The sequence below is a fragment of the Rhinoderma darwinii genome, chromosome 3, assembly GCF_050947455.1.
Source record: "Rhinoderma darwinii isolate aRhiDar2 chromosome 3, aRhiDar2.hap1, whole genome shotgun sequence".
Classification (NCBI taxonomy): Eukaryota; Metazoa; Chordata; class Amphibia; order Anura; family Rhinodermatidae; genus Rhinoderma; species Rhinoderma darwinii.
The window spans coordinates 274,212,544-274,236,434 of NC_134689.1; the positions used below are offsets into that span (position 1 = coordinate 274,212,544).

General features: G+C 42.2%; 1 protein-coding gene across 1 annotated transcript in view; it reads right to left on the bottom strand.

Annotated features, from left to right (window-relative positions):
• Positions 1 to 644: 644 nt before the first annotated feature.
• LIPC (lipase C, hepatic type) overlaps positions 645 to 23,891 on the bottom strand; it is a 206,775-nt gene continuing 183,528 nt past the window's right edge. The window contains exons 9-11 of the mRNA XM_075857942.1: positions 10,190 to 10,310; positions 4,555 to 4,764; positions 645 to 1,068 (exon numbers count right to left, since the gene is read on the bottom strand). Of these exons, the coding sequence (XP_075714057.1) occupies positions 954 to 1,068; positions 4,555 to 4,764; positions 10,190 to 10,310 (446 nt within the window). The 3' untranslated portion in view covers positions 645 to 953. The remainder of the gene's footprint in view (positions 1,069 to 4,554; positions 4,765 to 10,189; positions 10,311 to 23,891) is intronic.

Consider the following 23,891-nt stretch of genomic DNA (forward strand, 5'->3'; position numbering starts at 1 on the left):
AAGATCACAAGCAAGGAGGAACAGGAAAGGCAGGTATAAATAGACAGAGGGCGGGAGCTAGCTCCGTCTGGCCAGGCTGTGATAGGCTCTCCCACTGCTAAGCCTGCCATCCTGAGTGGTGGAAGATGGAGTCAGTCTCACAGACATAGAAGCAGGTGCAGACTGATTACCTATGGGCGTGGATACAGAAGCTGTGCCTGGCAGATCCTTAACATAATATACGAATAAAGAGTGGGAGGAGTGCACAACAAAGATGCAGGCAGTCACCGTCCTCAAAAGTCTATTTCTGTTTTAAAGATTCAGTATTCCTTGTCTACAACTACCAGGTGGATGTTTTGCCATACTTACCTTTACCATCTCTAGAATGAAAGGAAGGAGCAGAATTCTGTGACTATTTGAGAACTGTCAATTGCACAATATTTCTATTTATCTAAAAAGTGTTGAGAAGCGCACCTGTTTCTGAAATATTGCCGCACCAGGACCCACTGTGAGATTATGAGGAGTTTGTATAATAGAATTATTGGATATTTGAAACCTAACCTAACCCAAAGTATGTTCTTGAATATAAAACACAAAAATATTATGCATGTTGTCATTCAAGAATAATAGACATTATGAATCTGCAAATAAATGGGACATATTACTACAGAAAATTACATTTTATTTCAAGCAGTTGTGAAATATGATGTAAGAATTCGATAATGAAAAGCAAAGACAGGATTTGACAAAAGGAAAACTGAAGAAGCCAGCCTTTCAATGAGTCAGGGAGGATGTGCTCTAAGAACAATCAAAAGTAATGTTATTTGCCAGCAATATTTTTAGGCACATTATGGTAGTTGGCTCCAAGAATTTGGATTGGCTCCGATGTTTTGTCCAGACCAACATGCTTTATCAAGTGAATAATTTGTACTACAGCAGATCCGTTTGTCATTTGCCTTATCCTTGCAATTTGCTTACAGATGTTTTTGAGACTTTTTCCTCTTAAGTCTAGTTAAGCATCTCACATAGTTCTTCTCTTGGTCAGGATGGAGTTCAAAGTCATCAACATTTTCAGTGCAAAATGTTATTCTGAAAAAAGAATAGCAAAGAAAGAGGTAGCTTAAAGAGTTAATGGAGTATAATCTCAGGGAATTGCCTTATGTACGATATGGGTTTTTTCAACTTACAGTGAAGGAAATAAGTATTTGATCCCTTGCTGATTTTGTAAGTTTGCGCACTGTCAAAGTCATGAACAGTCTAGAATTTTTAGGCTAGGTTAATTTTACCAGTGAGAGATAGATTATATTTAAAAAAAAACCAGAAAATCACATAGTCAAAATTATATATATTTATTTGCATTATGCACAGAGAAATAAGTATTTGATCCCCTACCAACCATTAAGAGTTCAGCCTCCTCCAGACCAGTTACACGCTCCAAATCAACTTGGTGCCTGCATTAAAGACAGCTGTCTTACATGGTCACCTGTATAAAAGACTCCTGTCCACAGACTCAATGAATCAGTCTGACTCTAACCTCTACAACATGGGCAAGACCAAAGAGCTTTCTAAGGATGTCAGGGACAAGATCATAGACCTGCACAAGGCTGGAATGGGCTACAAAACCATAAGTAAGACGCTGGGTGACAAGGAGACAACTGTTGGTGCAATAGTAAGAAAATGGAAGACATACAAAATGACTGTCAATCGACATCGATCTGGGGCTCCATGCAAAATCTCACCTCGTGGGGTATCCTTGATCCTGAGGAAGGTGAGAGCTCAGCCGAAAACTACACGGGGGGAACTTGTTAATGATCTCAAGGCAGCTGGGACCACAGTCACCAAGAAAACCATTGGTAACACATTACACCGTAATGGATTAAAATCCTGCAGTGCCCGCAAGGTCCCCCTGCTCAAGAAGGCACATGTACAGGCCCGTCTGAAGTTTGCAAATGAACATCTGGATGATTCTGAGAGTGATTGGGAGAAGGTGCGGTGGTCAGATGAGACTAAAATTGAGCTCTTTGGCATTAACTCAACTCGCCGTGTTTGGAGGAAGAGAAATGCTGCCTATGACCCAAAGAACACCGTCCCCACTGTCAAGCATGGAGGTGGAAACATTATGTTTTGGGGGTGTTTCTCTGCTAAGGGCACAGGACTACTTCACCGCATCAATGGGAGAATGGATGGAGCCATGTACCGTCAAATCCTGAGTGAAAACCTCCTTCCCTCCACCAGGACATCAAAAATAGCTTGTGGCTGGGTCTTCCAGCATGACAATGACCCAAAACATACAGCCAAGGCAACAAAGGAGTGGCTCAAAAAGAAGCGCATTAAGGTCATGGAGTGGCCTAGCCAGTCTCCAGACCTTAATCCCATCGAAAACTTATGGAGGGAGCTGAAGATCCGAGTTGCCAAGCGACAGCCTCGAAATCTTAATGATTTACAGATGATCTGCAAAGAGGAGTGGGCCAAAATTCCATCTAACGTGTGCAAACCTCATCATCAACTACAAAAAACGTCTGACTGCTGAGCTTGCCAACAAGGGTTTTGCCACCAAGTATTAAGTTTTGTTTGCCAAAAGGATCAAATACTTATTTCTCTGTGCACACTGCAAATAAATATATATAATTTTGACAATGTGATTTTCTTTTTTTTTTTTTTTTATATAATCTATCTCTCACTGGTAAAATTAACCTAGCCTAAAAATTCTAGACTGTTCATGTCTTTGACAGTGGGCAAACTTACAAAATCAGCAAGGGATCAAATACTTATTTCCTTCACTGTATGTAAATTACTAATATAGGTACACATTCTGTAAGATATCAATAGACACTCTCATGGCCCATTAGATGAAAGCCTGTTATTAGATGGGATTTATTTGTAGCCTGCATGCCATGCTGGATATGGCTCAAACTTTCTAAAGCTGCTTTTTGACACTGTATGAAAGTGTGGCCATATATAAAAATTATGATAAACTTTGTATTTAATCCTTAAAGGTGTTATACTCTTTATTCCTTTAAAACTTTTCAATCACAGAGGTTATAAAAGTAAGTTTGGTCAATGTACGAACTTAGGGACCCCACTGTTAGTAAGAACAAGTTGTCCCAAGTCATTATTCCCAGTTGGAGAGTAGGGCAAGCAGCCACTGTTCTGGCCCAAAAAGTTTTGAAAACCCAATGTACTGGCATTGTGCTGCAATTCTTTAAAGATTTTCAGTGCGGAACCGACAATGGAAATTCACGACATGATCTTAGACAAATGTGCCATGCTTGTAGATGTAAGGCCAAATCTACGAGAAACAGACCACAATGCGCTGCTTTATTTTGTAAGAGCAGATAAACCTTTTAGAGGCTATGTACACAATGTTTTTTGTTTTTTTTTAAATAAAATTATGCATCAGATTGTTTGGTGCAAATTCCAAAAATACATTTTATTACAAGTTGTTTTTACTTTTTGAGATACAGCTGCTTTGTATTCTGTATACAGAGCAGCTTTATAGTTTACTAAGACCTGAATCCGTCAAGTCTGTGGTGCTGATGGGTTCAGTGACAGCGGGTTCTGCGCGTCTCTGACACGCAGGATTCACCTGTAATCGATCACATCTAAGTTATGAACTTAGATGTGATCAATAGCAGGGTGATCCTGTGTGTCGGAGACATGCACGACCCGCTGACACTGAACCCGTCAGTCCACTGGACCTGACAAATACAGGTTTCAGAGCTAGATACAGCTGCTCTGTATACAGGATACAAAGCATCTGTATCTCAAAAAGGTAAAAGAACTCTCCCATTAATGCCATTTTTGACCAGTGTCTTTCTTATCGTATTTACTGAGACAAGTGAGACCAGTAGTTCTTTAAATGTGTGTCTGGGTTCTTTTGTTACCTCCTAGATGATTCATCGATACGTTCTTGGTGAGATTTTGGTATCCCGGCCACTCCTGGGAAGGTTCACCACTGTTCCAAATTTTCTCCATTTGTAGATTATGGCTCACTGTGGTTACCTGAAGCCTTAGCAATGACTATGTAACCATTTCCAGACTGATAGATTTTGATGGCTTTGTTTGGCATCTGTATTTGAATCTCTTTAGAATGTGGCATCACATTCTGCTTTTTGAGACCTTCTAGTCTGCCAGACAAGTTCTATTTAAGTGATGTTTAGATTCAACAGGTCTGGCTATAATCATGCCTGGTAGTGGTTAGTGAAGTAGAACCCAGTTGTCAATTGGATTTGTTTAACTGGTTGATTTAGTAGCTAAGGGGGCAATTACTTTTTTTTTTACAAAGGGCCAGGTAGGGTTGAACAGCAATTTTTCTTCAATAAATGAAATTATAGTTTAAAAATAGCATTTTGTGTTTTCTTGGGTTACCTTTGTCTAATATTAAAATTAGTTTGATTATCTAAAACATTCAAGTATGATAAATATACAAAAATACAAGAAATTGGGTTGGGGTAAATACTTTTTCACAGCACTGTATATCGTAAATAAGGTCTAGAAAGTAGGTTATTATATGATGAACAATTATTCAATCCCCACATAGAAAATGGATTCTTGAACTGCTTTTAAGATACTAACCTCTCCTGAGTTTCTCCAGCTAATACTCTTATTCTCTTTACTAGGAGTCCAGGGCGTGTGTCCCAAGATATCTTCTTTTGTAGGGTATACCAGATACTCTTAATGTCTTTGCTGCCTTCCCATTTTAATTTAACCATCATGAGATCTCCAATGTCAGAATCTAATGTAACGAGGAAAGAGTAGATTCCACTTTGTCTTATACCTCCAGATCTGGGAAAGAATTATTATTTATATTTTTACAACACATTAGCCACCTAAATGTTACAAAGCACATATAACAGGCAGCATTTCTCTGTTGGTGTTGCATCTTTAACATGTTAAACATGAAGAAAAGTTTTGTAAATCGTAGCAGCCAAAAATATGTTATCTGAGATTATTCTGATAGTATTTAAAAAATGTAAATTCAATTATTGGAGTCTACTGTGCGTTATTTGTTACATTTTGTAGATGTTTGGTTTTAGCAAATTTTTCCTGCAGACTGACATGTTGGTGGCACACACTATCTACCTGCTATGTCTGTATAAACAGCAGGCTATGTGTGTTTTATAGCAGCTGCAATCAATGGGAGTTCATTGACAGAAAAGAGTCCATAGACTATTACAGTTTTATTAAGACGTGGAGTACTTCCCCTTTTCCTAGATACCAGGGAGCGGCAGGGGAGATGCACACAAACCCTTTTAAGTCTTAGTAAAATTTAGCTGTCATTAAATCCCCCACTCTCTACTAACCCTGTCACAATGTACACCACAAAGTTGACAAGTGAGCTGCAGAAAACATGCAATGTTGAAATATTGCACATATGGGTGAATAAGGATCTTCATTTTTTTTCACCTTACTTAAGAGCGCTGCCTCAAACTCTTTTTTTGTATTATGTGAATTAATAATTTGTCGGGAATCTAAAAACATTAACCCCTTAATGACTAATCCTATTTTTTGTTTTTCATGTTCGTTTTTCCTTCACGGCATTCCAAAATCCTTTATTTTTGTGTCGACATAGTCGTATGAGGGCTTGTCTTTTATGGAGGGAGTTGTTGTTTATCATGGCACCATTTAACGTACAATATAATTTATTTGGAAACTGAAAAAAATATATTTGTGGGGTAAAATGTACAAAAGCATCGATTCAGCCATACTTGTTTGGGTTTCGTTTTTACAGTATTCATCGTGTGGTAAAAACAACATGTTAACTTTATTCTATGGGTTGATACAATTATGGGGATACCAAATTTATAAAGTTTATATATAATTGGTTTCGTGTTGCCAAATTCAGAGAGCCATAACTTTTTTTTATATTGACCGATATGCAGGCTTATTTAAATACTTTTATTCCATTTATTTGGAGAGCTAAGATGATCACAAATCAGCAATTCTGCCATTTTATTTTTTAGGGCATTCACTATGTGGGTTAAATAACATTGTATTGTAATAGTTAAATTGTAATAGTTTGGGGTTTTACGAATGCGGAGATACCAGTTATGTTCATGTTTATTTTTTGAAACACTACTTTAGCTGAAAAAAATTGGAAAAGGTTTTTTTTTTAACTTTTTATGTTTTTTGTACATTAAAAAAAAACTTGGATACTAATGTATTGCAGTATGTCGTGATTTTGACAGGCTTCTATTAAGCCCTGCACAAAGATGGCAGACCTGGTGGCCTTCAACAATCAAGCCCTCATATAGCTATATCAATGGAAAAAAAATTAAAAATTAAAAAATGCTTGGTCCTTACCCCCTTCCCGACTTATGGCGTACATGTACATCACAGTCGGGAGGGGAAGGGGAGTATGAAGCGGGCTCAGTTTGCCTCCCAAACATAAAAAAAACTGTCATAGAAAAATTAAAAAAGTTATGGATCTCACAATATGGTAATAGAAAACAATTTTTTTCAACTTGTTTTTATTTGATAAAAGTAGTAAAACATTTAAAAAAACTATATACATTTGGCATCTCTGTAATCCTATTGATCTGCAGAACAAAGCTATCATGTTCTTTTTACTGCACGGTGAATGCTTTAAAAACTAAACCCCACAAAAAATGGAGTTATTGCTTTTTTTTTTCCCATCCACCCACAAAATTATTTTTTTACATTTTTCAGTACATTATATGCTACATTAAATGGTGCCATCAACTAAAACTCATCCTGCAAAAAAACAGCCCTCATACAGCTATGTCAACAGAAAAATAAAAAAAGGTACGGCTCTTGGTAAGCGGGTAGGAAAAAACAAAAATGAAGAAACAAAAAATGCCTGTGGCAGGGGATTAAAGGAAATGTGTCATCACAAAATTACCTATTGTTTAAATCAAGTTTTTAGGATAAACATGTTTTAAGATTTTTTTGTTTAATTTTCCATGTCACTTTCTAGATGCTTTTTTATTTTTTAAATGCTTGAAATCTTGTGGTTTTCACTCTGGCCACTGAGCCTCATAATAAACTGACACTTCCTGTTCTGTAGAGATCACTTCTCACCAGTCATCTCATTATCTTTAGAGGCAGGGTTAGGGTATGTTCACACGGCCTATTTACGGACGTAATTCGGGCGTTTTTGCCCCGAATTACGTCCGAAAATAGCGCCTCAATAGCGCTGACAAACATCTGCCCATTGAAAGCAATGGGCAGACGTTTGTCTGTTCACACGAGGCGTCATTTACGCGCCGCTGTCAAATGACGGCGCGTAAATAGACGCCCGCGTCAAAGAAGTGACCTGTCACTTCTTTGGCCGTAATTGGGGCCGTTATTCATTGACTCCAATGAATAGCAGCGCCAATTACGTCCGTAATTGACGCGGCGTTCAAGCGCCTGCACATGCCGGTACGGCTGAAATTACGGGGATGTTTTCAGGCTGAAACATCCCCGTAATTTCAGCCGTTACGGACGCCCTCGTGTGAACATACCCTTACAATGAAAAATAACCCCTATGTATAGATACCACAGGGTCCATCATTCACAATTGATGATGGACACAATGACCTCTACACAGGTCACAAAGCATGCCTAGAGCACTCTCCCTTGGCAGTCAATGGGTCCCCTCCAGTTCACAGGTTCGTATGGTCCATGTGGCTGCTGTAAAGCATCTCTCCAAATACTGTTAATAACATCTATGTATTATACAAAACTATACATACAGTGTAAAAGCACAGCATATATATGTGTTGATATTTCAGTAAATTCTTGTTAAAATCATTTTAGTTTGTAGCGTAAGGGCTTGTCCACACATAACGGATTTGCTGCAGAAAATTTCCGCAGCATTTACACATCAACTAGCAGACATTTCGCTGCGGAAAATCCACACAATTTAATGTGTTTTTTACTGCATTTTTTACTGCGTTTTTTTCAAAGGCAGGTTTCCATTTTTCTGACGGAATGAATAGCACAGTCGACTCCGCTATTGATTCTGTCAAAACGGAAACCTGATGGAATGGTGGTGAACGGAAACCATTAGCAATGTTTCCGTCACCATCGATATCAATGGTGACGGAAACGGAAGCTGTGGTTTCAGTTTGACTTTCCGTTGCGGGGTTCATCCGACGGATATCACCGACGGAACCCCGGAACGGAAAGCCAACACTGATGTGAACAGGCCTTAACTCCTTCCCGACCGCCCACCGTCTTTTGACGTCAGGCGGTGCAGATCACCAGTCTACAACGATGTCTTTTGGCGTCGTCGTAGATGAGGCTGATGAGCGCTCATTCTCTAAGCAGGAGCTGTAACTAACAGCTCCTGATCCTAGAGAAGCCTCCTGAATACAGCTGGGGTCGGAAAACATTCGGACCCCAGCTGTTTAACCTTTTGATTGCCACGGTCCGTGACCGCAGCATGATCAAATTAAATTCCCCTCTTTGATCGCATCACCGGGATTCCTGTGATGTGATCAAACACCGGGGAATCCCTCTGCAGTCAGCCCTGAGGACCTAGAAAGGACCCCAGGGCTATCTGTTCCGTTTGCCTGCTGCTCGGGCACACTATGTGCTGCCCTAACAGCAGCGTGTGTCATAGTGACACAGTGTAATGTATTAGCATACAGGAGTATGCTAATACATTAAAGTAAAAAATAAAGTTATAAATAAAGATATCCCTTAGTGGGGTTAAAAAAAAAAAAAAGTAACAAAAAAACATTTAAAAAAGTCCCAAAAAAAGTAATTATTTTGCATAAAAAATATTTTATTGCCCCTACACGAAATAAAAGCAAAAAACCTACACATATTCGGTATCTAAACAACCGTAATAACCTGAAGAATTAATCTAATGGGTTGTTTAGTGTGAAACATGAACGGGATAAAAAAGAAACAAGAAAAACAATGCTGAGAATCACTTTTTTCAATATTCACGCTGTAAAAAATGAATTTTTTACCCCCAAACTGTGTGTGGGGGGGGGGGGAATACTATTTCTCTCGCATAAAACAAGTTCTCATACAGCCACGTCAATGAAAAAATAAAAAAGTTATGGCTGCTGAAAGGCAGAGACAAAAACAGAAAAATGTACACTTTTCAAAGAATTTTTTTTTAATCTGATTTTAAACAACTTTTACATTAATTTTTATTCAAAAAATGTTTTTACTTTAAGGATACAGCTTCTTTGTATCCTGTATACATAGAATCTGTATAGTTCCATCAGGTCCGATGAACGAACAGCTCAGCTGAAAGCTGGTCCTGCGTGTCTCTGACACATAGGATCCAGCTAATAACAATCACATCTAAGTTCATGAAGTTAGTTAATGACACATGGATACACATGGAAGTCAAACGGTCTATTTTTTTACAAATTCAAATCGGACACGCTTATGTGAATGAGGCTTTAGGAATGTCCTAATTCTCAGTAATTTGAAAACAACACTTCCATTTGGATAAAGAATTTTGAAGTGAGAACAGAAAAACAGTACCTTACAGCTGACACATCGAACTAATGGCCAAGAACAGGGAGAACTCTGATTTTGGCCGTTTAACCATTTAGATGCTTCAGTCAATAGTGACTGCGGCATCTAAGCCGTTAGAAAGAGGGGGCGACCCCCTCCAACAGCCCATCGGCCCCCCTGCAACGTAAGCGCTGGGTGTCACGGCAGCCCAGGTGCCTAATAAAGGACCTCAGGTCTGCATTTATGCAGGTCTGGCAAGGCTTAAAGGTTAACTAAACTTTCAGAAAACTTCTGACATGTCATAGTGACATATCAGAAGTTTTGATCAGTGTGGGGGTGAGCACGGAGACCCCCACCGATCGCTTAAATGAAGCGGCAGAAGCATTCGGGTGGGCGCTGAGCCGCTTATTTTCTGATCAGCTGTTTTCGAAATGCATAATGCATATGATTTTGTATGTTAAGGAATTATACTACCAAAAATGATGAAAAATTGCTAGTCTGGATGAATCACAGAACAACGCGTTGAGGAAATGAGAAACAGCATAGATTCTCCAAAAAATTTGACTTTATTTACCAAACATTTTGGAGTGTGATATTGCAATACAAAATGTTGGGTAATGTAATTTACTTTTTAATTAATATATAATTAATAATTAATTTTTAGAGAATTTGAGCTGCTTCTTTTTTCCTCACTTTATTCTATTCCTTTTTAGATTAAATATTGAAACATATTTTGACTGTATGTGCATGGATGAACATGTACATAAATGACCTCAATACTTACATTTCTAAAGATACATCATATACGTCTTGCTTAGTTCCTGTAAGAGATGCGGATAACTGAGGAAACAGCTGCTTGTCTGCAATGTGGTTGGTGACTTGCATCTTGAACTGGTAATGGTAAACTGCAACGATCAATACAATAGCATTTTTGAATTATGTTAGCTGCTTTTTCCATAAGCAGGATCTTTGATAAGCTGGTCACTTTAGGGCCACTGCTTCTTTAAAGCTAATGCAGGGCCAAAGTATTATTTGAACTGCCCACAGAATGGTCACATTTGCTAAATAAATATAAATATATGTTCTGGTCACTGTGTTTTGTTGGAACTGCCATTCACTTCAATTAAATGGGATTCTGTAACCACCACCGCACAAAAGTCATAAGCAAATTTACATGGCTCTTAAGCTAGCCATACACATAAGATTTTGATCGGCCAAAATGCAGTTGATCAATTGTCCGTGGGATGAATGAACCCGTCAGCAACATGCCAGACTAAACTGGCAGATCAGGGAGTGATTAAAAAAAAACAGAGTGGACTTGAGCAAAGTTGCAAATGATCTGCATTTGGCCATGCATGCCATACAATAGAATTTTAAGCGGAGCATGGCCAAAAAATTCCAACCTAACAGATCGCATTTTTTGCAGACAGTAGTGTCCTGTCCAAGAAATCGTTGGGCAAAATGGACAAAATCTGCCATTTTGGACAACAGTTAAGTGGAAACTAACTTTTCAAACAACTTATATTAATTGTAAAGGATCTGCCAGACACAGCTTCTGTGTCGACGCCCGTGATTAATCAGTCTGCATCTGCTCCTAGGTCTGATAGAGTGACTCCATCTGCTACCACTCAGGCTGGTAGGCTGAGGAGTGGGAGAACCTATCACAGTCTGGCCAGACGGAGCTAGCTCCCGCCCTCTGTCTATTTATACCTTCATTTTCTGCTCTTCCTTGCCTGTGATTCTGTATGGTTTCCTGGCTCTGCTGTTCCTGCTAGTACTATTGACCTCTGCTTCTATTGACCCTGGCTTTACTGACTACTCTCCTGCTCTGCGTTTGGTACCTCGTACACTCCTGGTTTGACTCGGTTCATTCACTACTCTTGTTGCTCACGGTGTTGCCGTGGGCAACTGCCCCATTTCCCGTAGCTTCTGTGTACCCTTGTCTGTTTGTCTCTCGTGCACGTATTGAGCGTAGGGACCGTCACCCAGTTGTACGCCGTGGCCTAGGATGGGTCGTGCAAGTAGGCAGGGACTGAGTGGCGGGTAGATTAGGGCTCACCTGTCTGTCTCCTTACCCCGTCATTACATTAATCCAATAATATATATATATATATATATCAACTTTGTAATTAATTTACTGTAAAAATGTTTCATCAATGCAAATTCTGCAAGAAGCTACTGATATTAGGTGTCTCCCTCCCTGTAATCTGCTGTCCACCCCGTGTTGTCAAGCAAAATCTGTCCCTAGTTACAGAGCAGAGTTGACTGACGGCAGAAATGGGGGGGGGGGGAGTGTCCCTTCACTGTCTGCCAATACAAGTCTATGAAGAGGGGAGAAGGAGCAGGAGCAGAGTGAGATAGACACAGACCTCTTCCCATACAAGTCTATGGAGAGGGGAGGGGGAGCAACAGGCGAGTGAGTCAGACACAGACACGCTGCCCATACAATTCTATGGAGAGGGGAGGGTAGATGGAGCAGTGTGAGAGAGAAACACACACAGACATGCTGCAGCTTCCTGGTGAGTGTAATTGTTTCACCCCAGTGCTGGATTCTTAGCTACACTGCTCATTGCTGCTGTATAATGTCCTCCATTCTGCTGCAACTTCTATATATGTGATAGAGATAGGAGAGGGGGAACCACTTCTAGGTGTGCAGTGTATAGAAGACATCATAGCCATTAGGCTCTGCCCACAAGCTCGGAAAATACTGGGAATTATAGAGGTGAAAACTGCTAAAAAAAAAAAAATACATATACAAGTCATATAATGGCCAGAAATAGTGTTATTCCTCATGTACTCACAAATGACAGCTTATTCTAAGAAGTAACTTGACTTATGTGTATGGGCAGCATAAATCATAGGCACATTATCTACAGTGGAGGAAATAAGTATTTGATCCCTTGCTGATTTTGTAAGTTTGCCCACTGTCAAAGTCATGAACAGTCTAGAATTTTTAGGCTAGGTTTATTTTACCAGTGAGAGATAGATTATATATAAAAAAAAAAAGAAAATCACATAGTCAAAATTATATATATTTATTTGCATTGTGCACAGAGAAATAAGTATTTGATCCCCGACCAACCATTAAGAGTTCAGCCTCTTCCAGACCAGTTACACGCTCCAAATCAACTTGGTGCCTGCATTAAAGACAGCTGTCTTACATGGTCACCTGTATAAAAGACTCCTGTCCACAGACTCAATTAATCAGTCTGACTCTAACCTCTACAACATGGGCAAGACCAAAGAGCTTTCTAAGGATGACAGGGACAAGATCATAGACCTGCACAAGGCTGGAATGGGCTACAAAACCATAAGTAAGACGCTGGGTGAGAAGGAGACAACTGTTGGTGAAATAGTAAGAAAATGGAAGACATACAAAATGACTGTCCATCGACATCGATCTGGGGCTCCATGCAAAATCTCACCTCGTGGGGTATCCTTGATCCTGAGGAAGGTGAGAGCTCAGCCGAAAACTACACGGGGGGAACTTGTTAATGATCTCAAGGCAGCTGGGACCACAGTCACCAAGAAAACCATTGGTAACACATTACGCCGTAATGGATTAAAATCCTGCAGTGCCCGCAAGGTCCCCCTGCTCAAGAAGGCACATGTACAGGCCCGTCTGAAGTTTGCAAATGAACATCTGGATGATTCTGAGAGTGATTGGGAGAAGGTGCTGTGGTCAGATGAGACTAAAATTGAGCTCTTTGACATTAACTCAACTCGCCATGTTTGGAGGAAGAGAAATGCTGCCTATGACCCAAAGAACACCATCCCCACTGTCAAGCATGGAGGTGGAAACATTATGTTCTGGGGGTGTTTCTCTGCTAAGGACACAGGACTACTTCACCGCATCAATGGGAGAATGGATGGAGCCATGTACCGTCAAATCCTGAGTGACAACCTCCTTCACTCCACCAGGACATTAAAAATGGCTCGTGGCTGGGTCTTCCAGCACGACAATGACCCGAAACATACAGCCAAGGCAACAAAGGAGTGGCTCAAAAAGAAGCACATTAAGGTCATGGAGTGGCCTAGCCAGTCCCCAGACCTTAATCCCATCGAAAACTTATGGAGGGAGCCGAAGATCCGAGTTGCCAAGCGACAGCCTCGAAATCTTAATGATTTACAGATGATCTGCAAAGAGGAGTGGGCCAAAATTCCATCTAACATGTGTGCAAACCTCATCATCAACTACAAAAAACGTCTGACTGCTGTGCTTGCCAACAAGGGTTTTGCCACCAAGTATTAAGTCTTGTTTACCAAAGGGATCAAATACTTATTTCTCTGTGCACAATGCAAATAAATATATATAATTTTGACAATGTGATTTTCTGTTTTTTTTTTTTTTTTATATAATCTATCTCTCACTGGTAAAATTAACCTAGCCTAAAAATTCTAGACTGTTCATGTCTTTGACAGTGGGCAAACGTACAAACTCAGCAAGGGATCAAATACTTATTTCCTTCACTGTATATGTACCTCGAGCAACACAAACTCTTGATATACCCTAGGTTGGAGCTATCATCTTCAAGGAAAGGGGTGATATTTGTACTGCTTTATTTAGCTCACAGAATATTGCCCAGACTAATGAGTTGGATCAAACCCATCAGCTGTGTGAGCAGGATTTAGTCAGTATTTGTTTCTAGTCTCTGAAAGGTCATTGTGCATATAAATAGCTTATTATCCCTTTTATGTGTTTTGGTTGCTTCAGATGATAGACCTTTTTTTTGTTTACAGCTAAACAATGGGTGCATTCAGTTGGAATGCAAAATATATATGCAAAGTAAATCAGTGGGGTGAAATGTTGTGGCTGCTGTTGATATATGTTTAAAAAAAGTAGCATAACCACATGTGTTCCAAGAATAAGTTTGTGTATGTGTGTGCGCACGTGTGTCCCCTTTCTGTTTTATGTGCATTTACATTTTTTATGAAATGTATTAAAAAAAAAATGTGGTCCATGGATAACGTTAACCACTTTCTCAAACTGCTCTGCAGCAGGAGATTTTCCTCAAATATGGTGACTTTCTGAAGTTCTGGACCAGAGTCTTTGGCCCAACACTCATTATAATTATATGTAAATACCGAATGGCTCACTCACAATTCTGGGTCTTGACATTAATATTCCTGGCAACTAAGGAAACTATTGCACACTTCTGGAAGAAAACATTGCTCCTCTCTTGGAGGTCGACTCACTTAGATGGTTTCCTCATGAAAGAAAAAAATTAGCTAGCATTCTAAACAACACACAGATTTTTTTTAAAACATAGAGGCCATGGATAGTCTTGACCCTATAGGGTAGACAAACCCCACCAAAAATGAAACACATCTGATAGGTTTGTTAAGAAAGGTATTTCTGGGTTCTTTTTTCCCATTCTTTTTTTTTTTTTTTTTTTTTTAATTTAACCTTTTTCCAAAAAATTTGTAAGAAAAGGTGGGGAATGGGAATACAGAAATAAAAAGGTGGGAATGGAGGTCCCAATGCGGCAGGGACAAGGTAATAAAACATTGGAAGGAGAAGAAAAAAGGGCAGTGTTCGTATTATAAACATAAAAATGCAAGAATTGCAAAAGATACTTTTGGCCTGATGAAGACGCAGGTTCTGCGTTGAAACGCGTTGCCGCTTTTGCAAATAAATTTACTCACTATTATCACCCTGCTTATCCTTTCCTCTTGAGTAGCGCTTTCCATATATATCAATTTTTCAAAATATCTTTTTAAATTTCTATTTTCTGCGGCACCACAACCTTGATGCCGGTCTTTGGATACTGAAAGCTGCAACCATTTTACCTACTACTGCCTACTTCACAAGTTATATCTGCCAGTACAAACCACCTTAGGTGAGTGCAATTACTTACCTACACTTTACTATAATCACCCCATCTATATAATTTTTTTAATTCCAGACACATCACAACTAAAGAGGTGTCTAAAATCACCTCAGGTGGCCAAAATTGACTTATATTCTGGGGTGTCATGGTAGACAATCCAATGATACCAGGAGTTGGAGAAAATATCATGTCTCTCATTCAACTGGGAAGTGAGGTCCTCCCTGCGTTTTATTTCCTCTATCTTGAGGAACCAGAGTCATAAAGAAGGAGTATCCTTCCGTTTCCACAGAGCTGGTATACAAGCATGAGCGCTATTAGCTAAGTGTCTAAGAATCTATTTTTTGTAGAATTTCTTGGGAATGTTGCTCAAATGAAGCAGGAAGAAGGCAGGCGTGAATGGTATGTGAAAATCAGAGAAGGAGGAAGTTATTCTCCATACTTTTTGCCAAAAAGGTAACACTGGACAGTCCCAAAATACATGTAGGAGTGTACCTTCAGCGGATTGGCAACGCCAGCAAATTGAAGAAACTCTGGGAAACATGGAGTCTGGATGGGACATAATACCATCTAGATAATAGTTTGTATCCCCCTTCCTGAATGCAACTAGAGAGATAGAGGACCCATGCGTCAAACTATATAATCTCGTTATCTTGGAGGTACAAAAGGACAGATTCAGATCATGTCCCCATTTGGTCAAAAAGGGAGGTGGAGGCTGCGTCAGGGAGAAGACCAACATGGCATAGATAGATGATAAGGGCTTATCTCACTGATCCACCATCAGCGTTAAGGACCTCCAACAGTGTTTTATCATGGGAGAGGGAGGATGGGGAAGGAAGGGAGAAAAGGAAAATGGTGGAGTTGGTTCGCTCTCCAAAATTCCAATGGACACGGGTCCGGAGTAGAAATGACAGACTCTAGAGAGGGCCAAAAATCCCCAGTTAGTAAATGAGTGGCTCATAATGACCAGAAGACACCCAACTCTGAAATACGGGGTTCGATAAGCCTGGTGTAAAACAAGGGAGACCTAATATCGGAAGCATAGGGGAGAGGAAAGGTAGATGTTGGTGTCCGTAGAGCTTTTGAGTATCGCCAAAGTAGGGGAGATAGTGGGATGGGAGTGGGAGAGTGGCGGGAAGTTAGGTAACCATGGTAAAATCTGAAGAGGCAATGAACAGAAATGAGATTCCATAGGGACCCAGAGTTTGGTGTCAGCATGACGATGCCAATCTACCAGCCTGTTGAGATGTGTAGCTCTGTAGTAAGCATATATGTCAGGTAGTCCAATTCCCCCATGTTATTTAGGTCTCTAGCTGGTTCGCCATTCCACACAAATTGGTAAATAGGGAGGCAAGTACGTTAAAGAAAGAATGGGGAATATGAATGGAGAGGACCTGCAGCAGGTAAAATATTCTAGGGAGAACATTCATCTTTAGTATCGAGCAATGACCAAACCACGTGGAGGTAAATTGTGTCCATTTATCTAAGTCTTTTTTGACAGAGGATAGTAGTTGATGGAAGTTGCCTTGATAAAGACCAGACGGATGCGGATTAAGTCGAACCCCTAGGTATTGTAGTGTAAAAGGAGACCATTTGAATGGAAAAGAGGAGGACAAAGATGCCAGGGCCGACTGTGTTAGGGAAATATTAAGACCTTCCGACTTCTGGAAGTTAATTTTATAGTTAGAGAGAGCTGTGTATTAGAATAGCTCAGAGATAAGATTAGGGAGGGAGATTAATGGTTTGGATAAGAAAAACAGGAGGTCATCAGCATAAGCTGCAATTTTGTGTTCAGTATTTCCAATTCTGGCCCCCGCAATGTCAACATTCTGATGAATAAGTCTAAGGAGAGGTTCTAATGTTAAAATGAAAATGAGAGGGGAAAGGGGACAACCCTCACGGGTACCATTCGTGATAGGAAAATAACAGGACAGTACACATTAACGTTTACAGCAGCAGAAGTGTTCAAGTATAGACTACCAATCCATCGGAGCTTGTTGGATCCAAGCCCTATATGTTTCAGTGTTTGGGTAAGAAATTTCCAGTCTACCCGGTCAAAAGTATTTTCGGCATCCGTGGATAGGAAGATAGCCGGAGTAGGTGAGGTGTTGAGATAGTGTATCACATTTATGGCCCTAGTAGTATGGTCTCTGGTGGGCATGAATCCAACCTGGTCTCGATGGATGATATGTTGTAGCAAGGGGGTAAGGCGGGTAGAGAGGATTTTAGCAAACAACTTAAGGTCTACATTCAGGAGGGAGATGGGTCAATAGTTCAAGCATTGGGAATGATCTTTCCCCTCCTTTGGGATAATCGATATATGGGCCCTGAGTGTATCTGGTGGGAGGGTGATAGACGAGGTAAGGGAATTATATGCAGAAAGAAAATGATCCTGGAGGTCAGGGAGGAATGTTTTGTAGTATCGTAACGTGAGGCCATCTGGACCTGGACTCTCATTAAGACGCCATTTCCAAGAACGTGGTTGAGAGGACGGAAGAGACAGCGAAATGGATACAAGCGCGTGATCCGAGAAGGTAATGGTGTCAATGTGAGCAGATTACAATAGGGACTGGTAAGTGTGGGAAAGGAATAAGTAGTCAATGAGTGAGTAGGAAACAAGGGCATGAGAGTAGTGTGAGTAATCCCGGGTGGAAGGGTATACTAAGCGCCATGCATCTATTAGTTGAAAGTGTTGTAATGTGGTTTTGGCCTTTAGAAGGGAAACAAACGGTACATGCGAAGAGCTGTTCGAGGTGTCAAGCAAAGGATCTAAAGCCATGTTGAGGTCCCCCCAAGGACAACCACCCCCTCCAAAAAATCCTCAACATCCCTGAGCCGGCTGTCTAGAAAATGGGACTGTCCAGTGTTGAGGAGATAGGCCATACCAAACGTAAAAATAGAATCTGCCATCTTACCTTTAACAAAGAGGTAGCGTCCTGCAGCATCATGATGACAATCCATGTATACCCAAGGTGCAGTGCGAGCAATGAGGATTGAGACTCCTTTAGTTTTAGAGTCAGGTGAGCAGCTGTGGAAGATGTCTGGGAATCGCCTATCCGAGAGTCTGGGGATCTGGTCTTGTCGGAAATGAGTTTCCTGTAGGAAGGCCACAGAGGCTCGTATCTTCCACAGGAGGTGAAGCAAGGAGGACCTCTTCTCAGGAAGATTAAGACCCTGACCATTGAGGGACACCGTGGTGAGAAGATCCATTTATCCGTCAAGAGTGGAGAGGGAGAGAGAAAAAAAAAAAGGGGGGGGGGAGAGTAGAAGAAAGAAAAAGAAAAGAAAAAAAGGACTTAAGACAGTCCTATAGAAACAGAGGAAAAAACCCTATAAATCAGAGACCGTTCAGCAGGAAATCCGGCCACTGGACAGTGTCTGATTGTGAGATTGTGAGGAACGTAGAAGGAATGAACGAAGCAAGTCACTCCATGTTGAGACAGAAAGCGGCTGAAAAAAGAAATTACAATGCATATCATACACACAGTATTTGAACCTGAGAACTAGTTAGAACAGCATACCAAAGGGGGGCATACGCTAAAGGAGGGACAATGAGCAAGGTGACTGAAAGGTAACCAAAAATTAGACAGTAGGAGCTCCTCCATCATATGTACCTAAGGTAAAGGGAAATGGGGGAGTCGTGATGACCTTGTTCTTAGGTAAAATTGAGAAGGGGAGGGGGGGGGGAGTGGGTTGGGAGGGAAAACATAAGAGAGAGCCCCCAGGAGGTAAGCAAATATTTTCACAATGCAACACAGGAGATTACAAGTCCCGTACAACATAGGAACACAGGGTAAGTGAGGGGAATATACAAGTGTATCCAAATATCAATAGGTCAGTCGGAGTTGAGCAGTACAAATCCGTCATACATAGGGGTCCTTAAAGAAAAATCAGGCAGGTGTGTGGTATTCACAGGGTCCCATCGGTCATGTGCAGATGGAACATGTTGGGACGTAGGAACCTGAAAACAAGTTAGAGCAACATACCAAGGGGAGGAGCATACACTTAGAGGGACAGCGAGCAGTGTGACCATGACGCAATGCGAGAACTATAGTATACAGTAGGAGCTCATTCAGCCAAGTAACCTATAGCAGAGGCAAGTAGGGGAATTGTGATGACAATTTACCTAGGTAAAAATGGGAACAGGTAGAAAGGGAAAAAACATGAGCGAATACCCAAAGTAATTAAGCACAGTGTCACTATGCAACACAGGAGGATATAAAGCACAAATAAAATGCAAACAAAGGGTTAGTGAGGGGAAAACACCGGTTTACCCAAACAACAATAAGTCAGACAGATTGAGTTGCACAAATCCATCACAAAGGAGGGTTCCTGCAAGAAGAATCAGGCAGGGGGTACAGTACTCACGAAGTTCCAACGGTCATGTGAGTATGGAACATGTGGAGACTCATGCCATTGGAGGTGTAAGGGCAGGGGCGTACCTAGGAAACACTGGGCCTCATAGCAAACTTTTGACTGGGCCCCCCTCCCCTGGGTGCCACACACAGCCTGGCCTTGTAGATAGTGCCCCCTGTAAATAGTGCCATACAACCCCCTCCTATTCAGCCTCCCTGTAGACATTGCTATACAGCCCCCCCCCCGGTAGACATTGCTATACAGCCTCCCCATACAGCCTACCCATACAAGACCAGATCCCCAGACTCTCGGATAGGCGATTCCCAGACATCTTCCACAGCTGCTCACCTGACTCTAAAACTAAAGGAATCTCAATCCTCATTGCTCGCACTGCAGCTTGGGTATACATGGATTGTCATCATGATGCTGCAGGACGCTACCTCTTTGTTAAAGGTAAGATGGCAGATTCTATTTTTACGTTTGGTATGGCCTATCTCCTCAACACTGGACAGTCCCATTTTCTAGACAGCCGGCTCAGGGATGTTGAGGATTTTTTGGAGGGGGTGGTTGTCCTTGGGGGGACCTCAACATGGCTTTAGATCCTTTGCTTGACACCTCGAACAGCTCTTCGCACGTACCGTTTGTTTCCCTTCTAAAGGCCAAAACCACATTACAACACTTTCAACTAATAGAGGCATGGCGCTTAGTATACCCTTCCACCCGGGATTACTCACACTGCTCTCATGCCCTTGATTCCTACTCACTCATTGACTACTTATTCCTTTCCCACATTTACCTTTCCCTATTGTAATCTGCTCACATTGACACCATTACCTTCTCGGATCACGCGCTTGTATCCATTTCGCTGTCTCTCCCGTCCTCTCAACCACGTTCTTGGAAATGGCGTCTTAATGAGAGTCCAGGTCCAGATGGCCTCACGTTACGATACTACAAAACATTCCTCCCTGACCTCCAGGATCATTTTTTTCTGCATATAATTCCCTTACCTCGTCTATCACCCTCCCACCAGATACACTAAGGGCCCATATATCGGTTATCCCAAAGGAGGGGAAAGATCATTCCCAATGCTCGAACTATAGACCCATCTCCCTCCTGAATGTAGACCTTAAGTTGTTTGCTAAAATCCTCTCTACCCGCCTTACCCCCTTGCTACAACATATCATCCATCGAGACCAGGTTAGATTCATGCCCACCAGAGACAAAACTACTAGGGCCATAAATGTGCTACACTATCTCAACACCTCACCTACTCCGGCTATCTTCCTATCCACGGTTGCCGAAAATACTTTTGACCGGGTAGACTGGAAATGTCTTACCCAAACACTGAAACATATAGGGCTTGGATCCAACAAGCTCCGATATATTGGTAGTCTATACTCGAACCCTTCTGCTGCCGTAAACGTTAATGTGTACTGTCCTGTTATTTTCCTATCACGAATGGTACCCGTCAGGGTTGTCCCCTTTCCCCTCTCATTTTCATTTTAACATTAGAACCTCTCCTTAGACTTATTCATCAGAATGTTGACATTGCGGGGTTCAGAATTGGAAATACTGAACACAAAATTGCAGTTTATGCTGATGACCTCCTGTTTTTCTTATCCAAACCATTAATCTCTCTCCCTAATCTTATCTCTGAGCTATTCTAATACACAGCCCTCTCTAACTATAAAATTAACTTCCAGAAGTCGGAAGCTCTTAATATTTCCCTAACACAGTCGGCCCTGGCATCTTTGTCCTCCTCTTTTCCATTCAAATTGTAATGATGGGGGTAGGGAAACGGACAAGTGAGCCCTAATCTACCCGCCACTCTGTCCCTGCCTACTTGCAACGACCCGCCCTAGGCGACGGGGTACAACTGGGCGGCGGTCCCTACGCTCAGTAAGTGCACGAGACAAACAGACAAGGGTACACAAAGCAAAGGGAAAAGGGGCAGTTGCCCACGGCAACACCGTGAGCAACAAGAGTGGTGAACGAGCCGAGTCAAACCAGGAGTGTACGAGGTACCCAACGCAGAGCAGGAGAGTAGTCAGTAAGCCAGGGTCAGTATGGAGCAGGATCAAATAGTCAGAAGCTGTAGCTGGGCCAGGAAACCACACGAGAAGAATCACAAGCAAAGGAGGAACAGGAAAGGCAGGTATAAATAGACAGAGGACGGGAGCTAGCTCCGTCTGGCCAGGCTGCGATAGGCTCTCCCACTCCTAAGCCTGCCAGCCTGAGTGGTGGAAGCTGGAGTCAGTCTCAGAGACATAGACTCAGGTGCCGACTGATTGCCTATGGGCGTATACACAGAAGTTGTGCCTTGCAGATCCTTTACAGTACCCCCCCTTTTATGAGGGGCCACCGGACCCTTTCTAAGTGGACCTGGTTTATTGGGGAAACGGAGGTGGAACTTCCTGACCAATACCCCAGCGTGAACATCCCGGGCGGGTACCCAAGTCCTCTCCTCAGGCCCGTATCCTCTCCAATGGACCAGGTACTGGAGGGAGCCTTGGACCATCTTGCTGTCCACAATCTTGGCCACCTCGAATTCCACCCCCTCAGGGGTGAGAACGGGAACAGGAGGTTTCCTCGAGGGAGCCAAGGACGGGGAGCAGCGTTTAAGGAGGGAGGCAAGAAACACGTCGTGTATTCGAAAAGATGGGGGCAGCTCCAGTCGGAAGGAGACAGGATTGAGGACTTCAATTACCTTATATGGCCCAATAAACCGGGGAGCAAACTTCTTGGACGGAACCCTAAGGCGCAAGTTCCTAGACGATAACCACACCAGATCCCCGACCATAAACAAGGGGTTAGCAGAACGTCTTCTATCAGCCTGAGTCTTTTGTACGCTCTGGGACGCCTCTAGGTTCTTCTGAACCTGGGCCAAGACTGTGCACAGCTCCCGATGAACGACCTCTGCCTCGGGATTGTTGGAACTACCAGGTGAAACGGAGGAGAACCGTGGATTAAACCCAAAATTACAGAAAAAGGGGGAGACCCCTGACGAGTTACTGACCCGGTTATTAAGGGAAAATTCGGCGAGGGGAATGAATGAGACCCAATCATATTGACAGTCAGAGATAAAACACCTTAAATATTGTTCTAGAGATTGATTAGTCCTCTCAGTTTGGCCATTAGTTTCAGGAGGAGAAGGACAGACCAATCTCCAACTTTTTACAGAAGGCTCTCCAAAACAATGAAACAAATTGTACCCCTCTGTCAGAAACAATATTGACAGGGACCCCATGGAGATGCAGGATGTGTTTGACAAACAAGGTAGCTAACGTCTTAACATTGGGTAGTTTCTTGAGGGGCACAAAGTGGCACATCTTACTGAAGCGGTCTACTACAACCCACACCACTGACTTGCCTTGAGATGGAGGCAAATCGGTGATAAAATCCATGGAGATATGGGTCCAAGGTCTCTGGGGAATGGGCAAAGAACGTAGTAAGCCCACTGGTCGGGACCTGGGAGTCTTGGACCTAGCACAAACCTCACAAGCGACGACGTAGGCCTTAACATCTTTAGGCAACCCAGGCCACCAATAGTTTCTGGCAATGAGGTGTTTGGTACCCAGGACGCCTGGATGACCATATAGTGCGGAGTCATGATTTTCCCTAAGTACCCTTAGCCGGAATTGCAGGGGAACAAACAGCTTGTCCTCAGGAAGGTTCCCGGGAGCTGAACCTTGATCAGCCGCAATTTCAGAGACTAAATCAGAATCAATAGAAGAAATGATTATACCAGGAGGCAAAATACAAGCAGGATCTTCCTCCAAAGGAGGGCTGGCCATGAAGCTACGCGACAGTGCATCGGCCTTAATATTTTTAGACCCAGCCCTATAGGTAACCAAAAAGTTGAATCTGGTAAAAAAATAGCGCCCATCGAGCTTGTCTCGGGTTTAGCCTCCGGGCAGATTCTAGGAAAACCAGATTCTTGTGGTCGGTAAGGACCGTCACCTGGTGCCTAGCCCCCTCCAGGAAGTGGCGGCACTCTTCAAATGCCCATTTAATGGCTAAGAGTTCGCGGTTGCCAATATCATAGTTACTCTCAGTGGGCGAAAACTTCCTGGAGAAGTAGGCACAGGGACGGAGATGGGTGAGGGACCTGGTACCCTGGGACAAGACAGCCCCCACCCCCACCTCGGATGCGTCAACTTCCACGATAAATGGCTCCATTTGGTTGGGCTGAACCAGCACCGGGGCCGAGATAAAGCACTTCTTAAGGACCTCAAAAGCCTGGACAACCTCAGAAGGCCAGTGGAGGAGATCAGCACCTTTGCGAGTGAGGTCCGTAAGAGG